The sequence below is a fragment of the Tachysurus fulvidraco genome, chromosome 23, assembly GCF_022655615.1.
Source record: "Tachysurus fulvidraco isolate hzauxx_2018 chromosome 23, HZAU_PFXX_2.0, whole genome shotgun sequence".
Lineage (NCBI taxonomy): Eukaryota > Metazoa > Chordata > Actinopteri > Siluriformes > Bagridae > Tachysurus > Tachysurus fulvidraco.
Window position 1 is genome coordinate 21959771 of NC_062540.1, and position 17251 is coordinate 21977021.

The following is a 17251-nucleotide window of genomic DNA, read 5'->3' on the forward strand; positions in this document are numbered from 1 at the left end:
TCATGATCGTGCTGTTATAGAAAACTCAGCACCTCAGGGAGGGAACGGAGACGTCGCGTCATCTCACCACACCGGGTGTGTGTGTGTGTGTGTGTGTGTGTGTGTGTGTGTGTGTGTGTGTGTGTGTGTGTGTGTGTGTGTCTGTGTGTGTGTGTGTGTGTGTGTGTGTGTGTGTGTGTCTGTGTGTGTGTGTGTGTGTGTGTGTGTGTGTGTGTCTGTGTCTGTGTGTGTGTGTGTGTGTGTGTGTGTGTGTGTGTGTGTGTGTGTGTGTGTCTGTGTCTGTGTCTGTGTGTGTGTGCGTCTGTGTGTGTGTGTGTGTGTCTGTGTGTGTCCGTGTCTGTGTGTGTGTGTGTGTGTGTGTGTGTGTGTGTCTGTGTGTGTGTGTGTGTCTGTCTGTGTGTGTGTGTGTGTGTGTGTGTGTGTGTGTGTGTGTGTGTGTGTGTGTGTGTGTGTGTGTGTGTGTGCTTTCTGGAACTCTGACCTTTGGTTCTCTGTGAGGTTGAGGTGACGTTTAATGTCCAGTAGAACCTCTTTAAGGAAGTTCAGTCTCTTGACCTCGTGCTGCTGACACTGATCAAACACCTGCTCCATGCTCTCAGTGTACTGAGGCTGACACTTCCCCAACTCATCCAGAGACTTCTCATACTTCTCCTTTGCCTATCTCACACACACACACACACACACACACACACACACACACACACACACACACACACACACACACACACACACACACACACACACACACACAGGTTATAAATGGATCTGGATAAATTAGAAATCTGCAGTGAGCAAACTGATTCGATTCATTTGACTCATTTGATTCCTTTTCGATTTTTTTCTCTCATGAATCCAGTCGACTTTAATAACGATTGTAATTGTGACTGTTCGGATCATTCAGCACTTCCTATTGCAGTTAAATCATTTTTCACCAAATGTAACGTTTTTTTCGTCTTTTCACTGATGATCAGTTTGAAATGACATTTAAATGACAGATCTGTTCATCTTACTGATCTGTCAAGATTTAATCTCTGCTTATGTAAAGATTAACTCAGGACTTTAATTAGTACTGAATAATTCAGCAGAATGTGACAAATCTCCAAATGATGAACTGGTCCTTTAGTGAGATCAGTATTATACCATCAAAATGATTCATGATCACAGGAGAGACAGGCACAGGAGAGAGAGACAGCCACAGGAGAGAGAGACAGCCACAGGAGAGAGAGACAGGCACAGGAGAGAGAGAGACAGTCACAGGAGAGAGAGACAGGCACAGGAGAGAGAGAGACAGTCACAGGAGAGAGAGACAGTCACAGGAGAGAGAGACAGTCACAGGAGAGAGACAGGCATAGGAGAGAGAGAGACAGGCACAGGAGAGAGACAGGCATAGGAGAGAGAGACAGTCATAGGAGAGAGAGACAGTCACAGGAGAGAGAGACAGTCACAGGAGAGAGACAGGCATAGGAGAGAGAGAGACAGGCACAGGAGAGAGACAGGCATAGGAGAGAGAGAGACAGTCACAGGAGAGAGAGAGACAGGCACAGGAGAGAGACAGGCACAGGAGAGAGAGAGAGAGTCACAGGAGAGAGACAGGCACAGGAGAGAGAGAGACAGTCAAAGGAGAGAGTGAGACAGTCACAGGCGAGAGAGACAGTCACAGGAGAGAGAGAGAGACAGTCACAGGAGAGAGAGACAGTCACAGGAGAGAGAGACAGTCACAAGAGAGAGAGACAGTCACAAGAGAGAGAGAGACATTCACAGGAGAGAGAGAGACAGTCACAGGAGAGAGAGACAGTCACAGGAGAGAGAGACAGAGTTGAATGAGGAAGTGTTTCAGCTGCAGCTCTAAAAAAAAAAAATAATCAGAGCCTCTCACCCATTTCCACTAAGAACTTTACTCCGGTCCATGAACACACAAACAAACACACAAACAAACACACACACACACACACACACACACACACACACACACACACACACACACACACACACACACACACACACACACACACACACAAACACACACAGAAACACACAGACACACACGTATACACACAAACACACACATGTATACACACACGCACACGTATACACAGACACTCAAACACACATGTATACACACAAACACATATATACACACACACACAGACACACACACACACACACACACATACACACACACAGACGCACAAAATACACACAGACACACACACACACACACACACAGACACACACACACAATGTATGATGCTCAGCTGTAAAGCAGGATCATTTCATTCTCTCTCTCTGTTTTGTTTTTCTCACCTTCTGCACGTCCTGTTTGCATTTCTCTGTTTTCTCGTGCAGTTTCTTCTGCTGGTCTGGAGTGACGGACGCCTCGGCCTTGCTGTTGGCCTCGCGGGAAGCCGCCAGTTTCTCCTCCTTACATGCCATGTGGTACGTCTTCTTAAATGTTTCCATCTACACACACACACACACACACACACACACACACACACACACACACACACACACACACACACACACACACACACACACACAAACACAAAGACAAACAGATTTACTCTCAGATCAGATCAGATTATGGATCATCTATTTCTCCAAAGCTTCGTCCCAACTGTACAAATCAGTGACATTAGCACTGTGGTGTGAAGCTGCTGCTGATGAACACGTCACAGAGGATCAGCTTTAGTTGGGATTCAGGTCAGGAGACTGGACTACTCAAGACCTTCTGGGGTGTTGTGGCTTGTTGTCTTGTAGAAACATCTTCTCATCTTCTCCCTACATACAGTTTCTCTGCTTATGAGATTAAATTCTCCTCTTATGTGCCCCAAGTAAAGCCTCAGCACTGAGAGCCCCAGTACTGCTCACACACCATGCTTCACTGAGGGTCTGGTGTTCCTGGAGTTCCTGATGTTCCTAGGCTCACACTCACAACCCTTGTTTCTTCAAACATGAAGAGCTGAAATATTTGCAGCATTTTGTTCTGGTTTTCTGAGTGCAGTATCTTCTCTTCTCTTCTCTCAGGGGAGGAGAGGGAGGAGCGGAGAGGAGAGAGGCGAGGAGAGGAGAGGAGAGAGGAGAGCGAGAGAGGAGGAGAGGAGAGGGGAGGAGGCGAGGAGGAGGAGAGGAGAGGAGGAGAGAGGAGAAGAGTAGAGGAGAGGATGAGAGGAGATAAGAGAGGAGAGAGGAGAGGAGAGGAGAGAGGAGAGGGGAGAGAGAGAGAAGGCGGAGAGGAGAGAGAGGAGAGGAGAGGAAGGGAGAGGAGAGATGGAGAGGAGCAGAGGAAGAGGAAGAGGAGAGGAGAGCTGATATAATTTATTTATGATTCCTAGTATCTCATTTCTCTCTCTTCTCTTCTCTTCTCTCCTTTCTTCTCTTCTCTTCTCTTCTCTTCTCTCTTCTCTTCTCTCTTCTCTTCTCTCTTCTCTTCTCTTCTCTCTTCTCTTCTCTTCTCTCTTCTCTTCTCTTCTCTCTTCTCTTCTCTTCTCTCTTGCCTTCCTCATCATCAGCTGAGAGTGTGGTGTGAGATGTTTTGTGGTTTACCTGTCCAGAGATGATTAGTTGCCGTTCCTTGAACGTTCTTCCTGCATATTATTTAATCCAGTGTCAGAGATCGTTAAAGTTTTTTCTCTGCTTCTGAAACTTTTTCATTCCTGTGATATTTAATAATGTGTGTATCTTCTTTATGTTCATGAAAACATACATCTTTATGTTTCTGAGCACAAAGACCTGGTCTTGTGTAGATGTGGACGTTCACACTGGATGTAGTGTTGAAATACTTCACTGTATATAAACGAGTTTTTTTTCCGTCATGAACACGGTGATTTCAACTTGCTTAACATTTCAGTCTTAAATAAGAAGTTTATTTAGGGTTCGGATGAATCATAGCGTGTTTTTATTCGTACCTCTTTCAGTTTCTTGGCCCACGGTTTCTGAGCTTTCTTGAAACCTTCGTCTGCCTCTTTGGCCTCCTTGAATCCACCTATTATCTGTTTATGGTAGGAGTCTTTCTGCCAATTCTTCACCTTCTCCACGTCCTCATTCAGCAGGCCGTTCTTCACCTCCTGATGGAGCTCACTCACTTTCTCCGCCTCCGTCATCACGGCCAGCCAGGCTCGCTCCACAGAACCATACTGAGGTCCTGCAAGAACACACACTATCATTACAACCCTGAACCACAAGACACTTCATCACACTGCATTCACAGGGATGGAAAGAAAAATTCAAATGCTTTAATTTTGTTATTTAATCTACTTCCTGTGCACATAAACACTTATAAACACTTCAAATTTACACACATAATGACACCTGGTGTGATTATAAAAGCCATCATTTGGGAAAATTTCATGGTGAAGGCAACCGAGATTATGCAGGTAGGAGTGAGTTCTCAGGAACAACACAACTGAACAACAGTCTAATCGTTAGCAAAGGACTGAACAATCGTCCCTGGACGGGAGAACCTCACAAGATCTCACACAACCCTCTCAAAGCTGATGGTACGAGAGAAAAAGAAACTACAAAATGCACCACGATCATCTCTGGTCCAACACAGAAGGATGCTCTGGGAACAAAATATGCAGGTCAGAAGAAACACAATAACAAACAGACAAAAACACATGGGATGTGGTAGCCTAGTGTTGAAGGTGCCGGAGCCTGATGGAAGTCGCTCTGGATAAGTGTGTGTGTGCTAAAAGCTGTAAATGTAATTAGAACTCAGCAATAACAATCTTACTTGCAGTTAAAAATCTTGCCAATGGAAATAGTCCAGATATAAAAGGTATAACAGTAAAGGAACATCGTCTGTCCTTGTTTACAGACGACATAGTAGTATTTCTTATAAAGCTAGGGACTTCTCTCTGGGCACTTTACAATACATTAATAATGTGTGAAGCATTTTCAGGTAATAAAATTAATAACAATAAAAGCGCCCAATTACTTTTACCTGGAGATGAAAGGAGAAACCCTGTGTACCTTACGCAATGTGCAAACGCTCCAGAAACATTTACATATTTAGGTATTAAGGTGACTCATTAATTCTGACCCATTAGTAAAGAAAGTCACAGACTCGTTCGAGATGGAATCCACTACCGATTTCTCTGATAGGACGCATTAATATTAGAAACATCGAGTTTGTCCCTACTGTATGTACCCTATGACCGGGGAGGAGGACTTAAAGTGCCGAATATAAAACTTTATTATTGGGCGGCTCAACTCCGTACAGCTATGTATTATTTCAACATTACTGACCAACAATGTGTTTGGGAATGTAAAGAAAAAAAATCTTACTATGATTGGTCAGTTAAATGGAGATAATGTTCCTCGTGAACCAACGTGTGTGTGTTCCATAAATACCCCATAAATTTGGTCGTAAATACAAAACAACGTAAACCAACAGACGTCAGTTTGCTACAGGCCAAAAGTGTCATTGCATTAAAGTAGAAAGACACTTAAAGACCCTTCTCACCAATAGATCAAGGAAATGTCTTCAAACCTTCTTTGGAAAAACTGACGTTTGCCATCAAAGGGAAGTTAAATGACTTTTATAAAATCTGGACTCCTTTTCTACACTTCGACTTCACAGCACAATAACTAGGGAGATGAGTTTAGTTATTACTGTATTATCAAAATATTCTCTCATTTAAGTGCATTTTTATGTAATCTATTTTTAATTTTATTTTTCTTATTTATTTATTTTATGTTCCAATTGTAATTGTTCATTTTTATATTTAATTTAAGTGTTACAGATCGACAGTGTTACAGATCGCAGTGTTACAGATCGACAGTGTTACAGATCGCAGTGTTACAGATCGACAGTGTTACAGATCGACGGTTTTACAGATCGACAGTGTTACAGATCGACAGTGTTACAGATCGCAGTGTTACAGATCGACAGTGTTACAGATCGACAGTGTTACAGATCGCAGTGTTACAGATCGCAGTGTTACAGATCGCAGTGTTACAGATCGACAGTGTTACAGATCGCAGTGTTACAGATCGACAGTGTTACAGATCGACAGTGTTACAGATCGACAGTGTTACAGATCGCAGTGTTACAGATCGACAGTGTTACAGATCGCAGTGTTACAGATCGCAGTGTTACAGATCGCAGTGTTACAGATCGCAGTGTTACAGATCGCAGTGTTACAGATCGACAGTGTTACAGATCGCAGTGTTACAGATCGCAGTGTTACAGATCGCAGTGTTACAGATCGACAGTGTTACAGATCGACAGTGTTACAGATCGACAGTGTTACAGATCGCAGTGTTACAGATCGCAGTGTTACGGATCGCAGTGTTACGGATCGCAGTGTTACGGATCGACAGTGTTACAGATCGACAGTGTTACGGATCGCAGTGTTACAGATCGACAGTGTTACAGATCGACAGTGTTACAGATCGACAGTGTTACAGATCGCAGTGTTACAGATCGCAGTGTTACAGATCGCAGTGTTACAGATCGACAGTGTTACGGATCGCGGTGTTACGGATCGCGGTGTTACGGATCGCGGTGTTACGGATCGACGGTGTTACGGATCGACGGTGTTACGGATCGACGGTGTTACAGATCGCAGTGTTACAGATCGCAGTGTTACAGATCGACAGTGTTACAGATCGACAGTGTTACAGATCGACAGTGTTACAGATCGACAGTGTTACGGATCACAGTGTTACAGATCGCAGTGTTACAGATCACAGTGTTACAGATCGACAGTGTTACAGATCGACAGTGTTACAGATCGACAGTGTTACGGATCACAGTGTTACAGATCGACAGTGTTACAGTCGGATCTTCTGACCTTTCTCGATCAGCTGTCTCCATCTCTTGGACCACTCAGTGAGCTGCTGACTGTAGGCCTTCTCAATCTTGGCTCGTTCCTGAAGGCAGCTCATGAGATCGTTGCATAGTCGATGGCCATCATCAATTCTCTTTACTGCACGTTTGTAGTTCCCCACCTGTGAAGAAAAGGAGAACGTGTTAGACAAGAGGTTGGAGGTCCCTGTAATGTGCTTTAGGAACGTAAGGAGCTTTGCTTTCTTATTGATCATTTGAGTCTAATGTCTCAACAACTTTGGGTCTGATCTTCTGAGGGGTGAAATATAAGTGAAATCACTTAACTAAAATATTTAATGATTACAGCTTTCTAAAGGAGTTCCACATGGGAACATTTTTAAAAGGGAAACAACTCTCATGAGACAAACCGAAGTTCAGTGCTGAAAGAGAAACCTACTGTTTGGAGTTGATACAGAACCTTGAGTTCCTCCACAGTGACAATGCAATAACACAGATTGAAACCTTTTTTCTCATCAGTACTGTTACTAGAATTATAGCAGGACCCAAGGCAAAGATCTCATACCCAAAGATCTCCTACAGGACACACTCAGCAAAAACTGTGTTTGTGGCAGCAGAATAAAAATAAACATAACTAAATAAAAGAAATAAACGTAGATCAAACCTTTTTTTTTTTCAGAAATAATAAATATGTAAAAAAAAAAATCTGAAATTATTTCTAACATAAAGGAATAATTAATTCTAACAGCTCCAGTGGATTTATCCTGTAAAATGTCAGTTATCTAACAGATTCAACATTAACAGTGTGTACTGTTTGTCATGTGGTTTCATTTGCTCCTGCAGGGGGCGGGAGAGAGACACACAGAAGGAGAGAGAGAGAGAAGGAGAGAGAGAGAGAGAGAGAGAGAGAGAGAAGGAGAGAGAGATTGTAGCTGCTCAGCTTGTGCCTTTGCATGTGGAGTTATGCAATGACACTCAACAGACATGTCAACGTGTGTGTGTGTTTGTATATATATATATATGTGTGTGTGTGTGTGTTTGTATATATATATGTGTGTGTGTGTGTGTGTTTGTATATATATATGTGTGTGTGTGTGTGTGTGTGTGCGTGCGTGCGCGTGTGTTCCAGCTCTGCTTGCATTAATCCTCTTCTCCATAATGGTGCCACTCGACTCCCACAGACACCCTCAGCCAAGACACACAGTGTTTATAGAGGATACAGAGAGAGGGCGCTGTGGAGCACAAACAGTTAATAGACAAGTTCCTCACCAGCTCTTGTATTTAGTTCAGATATTACTGCACAATCTGCTCCATGCACATGCACTTTGCTGTAAATATAAATACCAGTGCTCCCAGTGCTCCAGCATGTCGAGACGGGTTCATCTGAGCACATGGGTAGATGGGTACTTCTGTATATTCTGCTTTGTGGCTGTTCACCAGTACAAGGGTCGTGTTACGTTTATCTCACTATGTGCACTCTCACAGGTCTGACAAAAATTATTGGGGTTTTATTTAAATTATTGGAGAAGAAAACCATCATCTGTGTACGACTTCCCAGTAATCCCAGTAAATTACCTTTACTACTGGCTTCATGACTAAATCTTTTAAGCATTTCAACATTGATGAACTGTATCAGCCAGGATTTAGCACATGTCTCATCATGGCACAGAGACAGTTAAAGGGGTAAATGACCTGTTAGGGGCTTCTGATCAGGGTTGTGTCTCCTTGCTGGTGTTTTTTGACACCATTGACGAAATGAGGATGGTTTATTTAAGAGTTCAATTCCTTATGACAAAGATCCATCCAACTCCCTATTTTGTATGTAGGTCAAGAAACTGTCTCCCTTCCCACTTCCCCTTGCCACATCACTTCCTGTCTAATATGGCTACCTACAGGAAGTGCCAAGTTAAGTGCAACTCTTCCCATTCAACACAGGGGAGCACAAAACACCATAAAACAAATGCACATGAACATTGATATAGAAGACATTATATTTACAATATTAAATTCATATTTAACTTTATGGCTCCTACACACTTTATTTTACTTGATAGACTAGAACATCTTGTTGATGTTAAAGGGACAATCCTTTCCTGTCTCAGGTCTTATTTCGCATTTCTCAACCGTAGCATCAGAAGAAATTTTACAACTCATCTGGTCTTGCATTCCATTGGATCCACTCCAGACCATCTCACAAGTCCTCCTGCCCTTCATCACCATGATTATCAATTGATCCATAACATCTGGTCCTGTAACACCTACCTTCAAGTGAGCAAGTGTTTTTCCCATCCTGAAGAAACCTGCTCTGGATCCATCAGACATCAGTAACTACAGACCGATATCACTTCTCTCTTTTCTTTTAACAGTTCTTAAACACATTGTCTATAATAATCTGTCTGTTTATCTCTCCTCCAAGATCCCAAAGGTCTGGCCTTAAAGCAGCTCATTCCACAGAGACGGCCCTTTTGGATGTCTCTGAGAAACTACATGTTGCTAGATCAGCCAAGCTTCATCTCTCCTCATCCTCCTCCACCTTTCAGCAGCGTTTGATATGGTCAACCACAAGACTCTTATCCACCCTCAGGAGTCTTGGGATTTGTGGATCAGCTTGGGAATGGTTCGCTTCCTACCTGGAAGGACGCTCATATCAGGTAACATGGAGGGGAGTGACATCTGCTCCACGCAGACTCTCCACTGGTGTCCCACAGGGCTCAGTACTTGGTCCTCTTCTTTTCTCCCTGTATACTCACTCTCTTGGTGAAGTTATTTCCTCACACGGGTTCTCTTACCACTGCTATGCTGATGATACACAAGTTATCTTCTCTTTCCCACCCTCAGATACCACAGCTTCTGACCGGATCTCAGCATGTCTGACAGACATATCATCGTCGATGACTGCTCATCAGTTGAAGCTCAATCCTAGCAAAACCGAACTGCTGATCATCAGGTGATTCATCCCCAGGTCATGACCTTGCTATATCCCTGCATAAGTTCTCACCACTCTGCTGCTACTTTGAAAAGTGTTTTAGGCTCATGGTATATTAAGACTATAACCTAGTGAACCAGAGTCAATGTATTAATGTATGAGACTTTTGTATGTTGTCTGGATAAGAGAGTCTACCAAATGCTGTAAATGTAAATGATCGCTGTGAGTTCATAGATCTAAATGGTGACTTCTCTACACATACTAAGGTAATGTTCGATGTTCCACAAGGTTCTGTTTTAGGCCCATTGCTTTTCTCCCTATATTTGCTAACCCTCGATGCAATTATTTGTAAACATGGTTTTGGCTTCCACTGTTATGCTGATGACACACAGCGATATGTTTCAGCTCTATGTTAGATGTGAGACACCAGTTTAATAAGAATGAAGATTGTGTTGAAGGACATCAAACAATGAAGGCTTACTAACTTCCTCCTGCTTAACTCTGACAGACAAATGTTCTTGTACCAGGACCACATTCAGCTACTGACAACCGATTAATGTTTTCACAAAATAAAAAGAAAATGATAATTATAATGTAAATAATGTTCTTTTTGCTGGATTTTGTTTATTTGTCTTTTATGAGACAAACCTGTGCTTGCGCTGTTTCTGTGAGAAATGCTGACGGTTTAAATGTTGGGTGGCTGGTGAATGCTAATGAAACTTCCTGAGGCAAGATCGATGGTGAGGATCCCTGTGAGTCAGATTTTTACAAAACTGCAGAGTTAATAGAGAGAAATAAAATCTCTCTGTTCATTTCAGATCATCGCTCACAGAGCATTAGCACACTGAGCTCAAGCAGCACCTTTATTTCCTCAATTCTATTTCTGGAGCTCAGTGTGGTAGAGCTTTGTGTATTAGCTGCTGTGGAGCTGGAGATCACTGTGTGGGCGTTCAGGAGCGTCGAGAGATCAGCAAGGCCGAGCTTCTGATGAGTCACAACCAAAATGAATCCCTTACTCATCTCCACACCATTTACAATAAACACAAATCTGTCCTGTGTTTGATCAATTTAATTATTAATCTGTAAAATAAGTGAATTCATCAACATAGAATTTTCCCTGTGAGCAACGTCACACATCCAAATAGCTTCGTCTTTAAACACGTGGACAGCAGCCAGGTGATGAACAAGAGATCCCTCAGCATTAGACGAGTGTGCGTGTGTGTGTGTGTGTGTGTGTGTGTGTGTGTGTGTGTGTGTGTGTGTGTGTGTGTATGTTTGTGTGTGTTTGTATGTGTGTGTGAGACAGTGTGTGTGTGTGTGTCTATGTTTGTGTGTGTTTGTATGTGTATGTGTGTGTGAGACAGTGTGTGTGTGTCTATGTTTGTGTGTGTGTGTGTGTCTATGTTTGTGTGTGTTTGTATGTGTTTTGTATGGTCGGTGTGAGACAGTGTCGTGTGTGTGATTGTGTCTATGGTTTGTGGTGTTTGTAGTGTATGTGTTTTGTGCGACAGTGTGTGTGTGTGTGTGTGTATATGTTTGTGTGTGTTTGTATGTGTATGTGTATGTGTGTGTGTGAGACAGTGTGTGTGTGTCTATGTTTGTGTGTGTGTGTGTGTCTATGTTTGTGTGTGTTTGTATGTGTATGTGTGTGTGTGAGACAGTGTGTGTGTGTCTATGTGTGTGTGTGTGTGTGTGTGTGTGTGTGTGTGTGTGTGTGTGTGTGTGTGTGTGTGTCTATGTTTGTGTGTTTGTATGTGTATGTGAGACAGTGTGTGTGTGTGTGTGTGTGTGTGTGTGTATGTGTATGTGTATGTGTATGTGTATGTGTATGTGTATGTGTATGTGTATGTGTGTGTGTGTGTGTGTGTGTGTGTGTGTGTGTGTGTGTGTGTGTGAGAGAGAGAGAGAAAGAGTGTTTGAGTGATAAGAACCTTCCGCAGTTTAAAATGCAGGACCTCTAACACTCAAAAATCCTCAAACTCCACAGTAAAGAAAGTGTCTTTAGGAGCGCAGCAGGTGTTTGACCCCCAGTGAGAAAGCAGCTCTGTGTAAAAAAGGAGCCGTTGTTGTTTTCTGGCAGATACAAACATGAAACACAACGTGGCCTCTGTGTGTTTAACTCACATCACACACACTGGCAAAAACACAACACAAGCACTGATGAAGCACTGAATAAATGAAAAGCTTTTACCTCCCAAAAACTGTCCATGGCCTCATCAGAAGCGGTGGATTCATCGTAGGAGCCGGACATGGTTGTGGTCGGAGTGACGCTGGCTGGAAAATGGAGACTGCAGCAGAGAGAACTTCCTCAAACTCTGAGGGACAAAAGAGCAGAAAAAAACGCCTGTCAGTCAGAAGGACATTCATGAATCCTGGTGTAACTGCAGCTCACACACACACACACACACACACACACACACACACACACACACACACACACACACACACACACACATCTTCTGACCCACAACATTAGAGAATTACTTACAGAGCCATTAGGAAGCTCCTGAAGTATTGGATAACAATGTGAAAAATAACAGTCATGTCTCATATCAGTGTCACAAACGTCTCAGGAGAACGTGTTGGAACGTGTGTGAATTTCTTTAGATGTCTAATGTTAATCAAATATTAATGTTTAATTAAATAGTTTTTCTTCCATATTGAAGGGTGCCAATATTTCTGTAATAGATTTTTTCTTGTCATATAACCTCAATATTAATTTTTTTACTTAGCACTGGTTTCAGGAACAATAAACACCACGTCCATCAGGTCCTAGTTTATGTAATGTGAAGCTCCACAGCATTGACTGCTGCAGAGAAAATCCCATTTACTGAGTTCATTCAATTGGAAGAAAACTGCACACACACACACACACACACACACACACACACACACACACACACACACACACACACATACACACTTAATAAACAGATGCAGGAACCAGTAACAGTTGGAGATCGTGCTTGTGATTTGATGAACAGAACAGCAGAACATCTGCAGCTTCTCCTCCATCACGTTCTCTCACCAAACACCAAGACTCTTCACACACACTACAGATTTATTCAAATCAAAGGTGTGTGTGGAAAGAAAATATAAATATCATGTAAAATGAATTGACTGACTTTATTTCACTGGACTAAAGTAACTGCGTTTAGTGTGTTAGCCATTATAAATATGTAAATAGTGGGTGGAGTCAATGCAAATTAGATTGCTTTATTACCTTCAGTCTGAAAGTCACTTAAGTGTCAGAGAATAAACCATGATTTTATTTTCGTCTCTTGAATAATAATGATGTTTTTATGATCTTACAATATTCCTTTATTGAATATGAACCTTTTTTATCTGCTGTAGTTTATTTTTCTCTTGATGTTACTCACTGCATTTTCATTACTGAATAATAATGTTTCCTTTTTCCTTTCCAGAAGTTCTGTATAGTTCTCTTTAATTTCTGTCATTCAGACACAAAAAACTAGACCACAGACGCTAAGGCAGCCCCTCCACACACACACGCAAACACAGGACCCCCCCCCCCCCCCACACACACACACACACACACACAGACTCAGACACTCAGATGTGAGCTGTATGGATGACACATGAGCCTCGTAGCTAAAGCAGCGAGCAGGTGTAATTGTGTTTGGTGCTTATATGGAGGTGTGTTAACGCCGACTCTCTGAACGCTCGCTGTTTATTCACTCACTCACTCTAACTGTGAAGAGTGTAATCACAGTGTGCAGAAACTCGGTGATCGGCCAAAAACATATATACAGAATGTGTGGACGTACATACGGAAGTGTGTGACGAGCAGGATGGCCATCATGAGGACAGCTGAGGAGGAAGAGGACAGGCAAGGGGAGAAGGAAAAGGAGGAGTAGGAGAAGGAGGAGCTTCTCTACAAAAGCACAACATTGATGTGGACTATGAAAAAGAACTATAGGGTCAAAAGGACTGTTACACATATCAACATTATCAACACACACACACCTAGTCTTGACTGACAGATACAGAGGCCACGCCTCCTTCATTGTGACTGACAGATACAGAGGCCACGCCTCCTTCACTGTGACTGACAGATACAGAGGCCACGCCTCCTTCACTGTGACTGACAGATACAGAGGCCACACCTCCTTCACTGTGACTGACAGATACAGAGGCCACGCCTCCTTCACTGTGACTGACAGCTATTAGAAGCAGTAATGGCACTTTGCATGTCTGCCTGAGAGAACCATTTTATATGTAGGTCACTACATCAGAATGTTTCTCTGTCACCAATCTCTTTTCAAAAAAAAACAGAAGCTAAATTCTTGACCGGTTCAAGATATTAAATAAACTAATAAAAAATAATCTGTCATTTGTACTGCACACTTACCCTCGAGGAACCCATCCACACTACAAGACTGAATCAGGAACACACAAAGACACAAGGATAAAAGTCCAGCTCCTGAATTCAGGGTTCTACAGAATCACTGTGAGAGAACCTGAACCTGCTCATAGCTGACAGCTGACTGAGCTAATCCACCTATGGTCCACTTCAACAGCTTATACAAGAGAGGAGGAGGGGGAGGAGGGGGAGGGCACAAAGGAAGGAGGTGTCTGAAACATTTAGACTCTGAAAAGAGAAAGAATGTGGAAGGGACAGAGCCACAGAAATAAAGGGAGGAACAGAGAAATAAAGACAATAGAGAGACAGGTGGGGAGAGAAAAGAGAAGGGGGGGGGGTAAAGAGAAGGGGGGGGGGGGTAAACAGACGTTTGGATTAACATGGAGCTGAAATGGTGTCCGGTTAAAGAGAGATGATGAAATGATGAAATCTCTCAGTATTACAGCTAGTGTGATATCAACAGAAGGGGAACAAATGACATCAAGATTTAAGGGCAAAAGAGCGAGCGAGCGAGAGAGAGAGAGAGAGAGAGAGAGAGAGAGAGAGAGAGAGAGAGAGAGAGAGAGTCCATTCTGTATCACAACTAGGGCAGAAACACACTGCTTACATACACACACTAGGGCAGAAACACACTGCTTACATACACACACACTAGGGCAGAAACACACTGCTTACATACACACACACTAGGGCAGAAACACACTGCTTACATACACACACACTAGGGCAGAAACACACTGCTTACATACACACACACTAGGGCAGAAACACACTGTTTACATACACACACTAGGGCAGAAACACACTGCTTACATACACACACACTAGGGCAGAAACACACTGCTTACATACACACACACTAGGGCAGAAACACACTGCTTACATACACACACACACACACTAGGGCAGAAACACACTGCTTACATACACACACTAGGGCAGAAACACACTGCTTACATACACACACTAGGGCACAAACACACTGCTTACATACACACACTAGGGCAGAAACACACTGCTTACATACACACACTAGGGCAGAAACACACTGCTTACATACACACACTAGGGCAGAAACACACTGCTTACATACACACACTAGGGCAGAAACACACTGCTTACATACACACACACTAGGGCAGAAACACACTGCTTACATACACACACTAGGGCAGAAACACACTGCTTACATACACACACACTAGGGCAGAAACACACTGCTTACATACACACACACTAGGGCAGAAACACACTGCTTAAATACACACACTAGGGCAGAAACACACTGCTTACATACACACACACTAGGGCAGAAACACACTGCTTACATACACACACACTAGGGCAGAAACACACTGCTTACATACACACACACTAGGGCAGAAACACACTGCTTACACACACACACACACACTAGGGCAGAAACACACTGCTTACATACACACACACTAGGGCAGAAACACACTGTTTACATACACACACTAGGGCAGAAACACACTGCTTACATACACACACACTAGGGCAGAAACACACTGCTTACATACACACACTAGGGCAGAAACACACTGCTTACATACACACACACTAGGGCAGAAACACACTGCTTACATACACACACACTAGGGCAGAAACACACTGCTTACACACACACACACACACTAGGGCAGAAACACACTGCTTACATACACACACTAGGGCAGAAACACACTGCTTACATACACACACTAGGGCAGAAACACACTGCTTACACACACACACACTAGGGCAGAAACACACTGCTTACACACACACACTAGGGCAGAAACACACTGCTTACATACACACACTAGGGCAGAAACACACTGCTTACATACACACACTAGGGCAGAAACACACTGCTTACATACACACACACTAGGGCAGAAACACACTGCTTACATACACACACTAGGGCAGAAACACACTGCTTACATACACACACACTAGGGCAGAAACACACTGCTTACATACACACACTAGGGCAGAAACACACTGCTTACATACACACACTAGGGCAGAAACACACTGCTTACATACACACACACTAGGGCAGAAACACACTGCTTACATACACACACTAGGGCAGAAACACACTGCTTACATACACACACTAGGGCAGAAACACACTGCTTACATACACACACTAGGGCAGAAACACACTGCTTACATACACACACTAGGGCAGAAACACACACTTGAGAGCTTTAAGGCTGAGGATTATTGAACTGCAGATCCTCTCACTCAGTGCAGTGGGCGTGTACAATCACAGCATGCTTACTGGATACTGCTGAGCCATGGCTGACCAATCACAGCCCAGAGAAATGACATCATCTGATACGCAGTCATCTGACAACAAGAGAGATGCTCAGTGGAACTGATTATAAATGGCAACACATACACACAGGTGATCTCTCTCTCTCTCTCCCTCTCTCACACTCACTATCTCTCTCTCTCTCCCTCTCTCTCTCTCTCTCACTCACTATCTCTCTCTCTCCCTCTCTCTCCCTCTCACTCTCTCTCTCTTTTTTTCTTTCCCTTTCTTGTTCTCCTTCTCTCTCTCCCTCTCTCTCTCTGTCCTTATTAGTGTGTCTTTATTTAGTAAACACTCTCCCTTGTTCTTTCTGGTCTGTAGGAGGTAAATAAAGGGCTCTCAGAGTTCTGACCACTTTATTAAACAGTTTTGTACAATATAAGAAAAAGACAAATGAGGCGCTCATCTCAGCATTCAGTGACAGGGATATCAGCAGCAGACTGAATGTGGAACAGCTCACTGACAATATTTAAAGGAAAAAAATAGACCAAAAGTATTTTATGAGACATTTATAATGGTTTAATTGAATGGTGTATAGTGATGCAGGACAGTGTTTATGGTAATAATAAAAATCACAGTCAGTGTCTGCTGCGTAGTGTAGTGTGGTGTGGTGTGGTGTAGTGTGGTGTAGTGTAGTGTAGTGTAGTGTAGTGTGGTATGGTGTGGTGTAGTGTAGTGTAGTGTAGTGTGTAGGGGTGGGTAGGGTGTGGGTTAGTGTAGTGTAGTGGAGTGTAGGTGTGGGGATGTAGTAGGTGTAGTGTCAGTGTAGGTAGTGTAGTGTAGTGTTAGTGTAGTGTTAGTGTATTGTGGTGTGGTGTG

General features: G+C 43.1%; 1 protein-coding gene across 1 annotated transcript in view; it reads right to left on the minus strand.

Annotated features, from left to right (window-relative positions):
* The window catches only part of LOC113650912 (protein kinase C and casein kinase substrate in neurons protein 1-like), a 17046-nt gene extending 2817 nt beyond the window's left edge, over window positions 1–14229 (minus strand). The window contains exons 1-6 of the mRNA XM_027159464.2: window positions 14092–14229; window positions 11911–12034; window positions 6801–6957; window positions 3909–4144; window positions 2305–2460; window positions 482–657 (exon numbers count right to left, since the gene is read on the minus strand). Of these exons, the coding sequence (XP_027015265.1) occupies window positions 482–657; window positions 2305–2460; window positions 3909–4144; window positions 6801–6957; window positions 11911–11970 (785 nt within the window). The 5' untranslated portion in view covers window positions 11971–12034; window positions 14092–14229. The remainder of the gene's footprint in view (window positions 1–481; window positions 658–2304; window positions 2461–3908; window positions 4145–6800; window positions 6958–11910; window positions 12035–14091) is intronic.
* Window positions 14230–17251: the final 3022 nt, after the last annotated feature.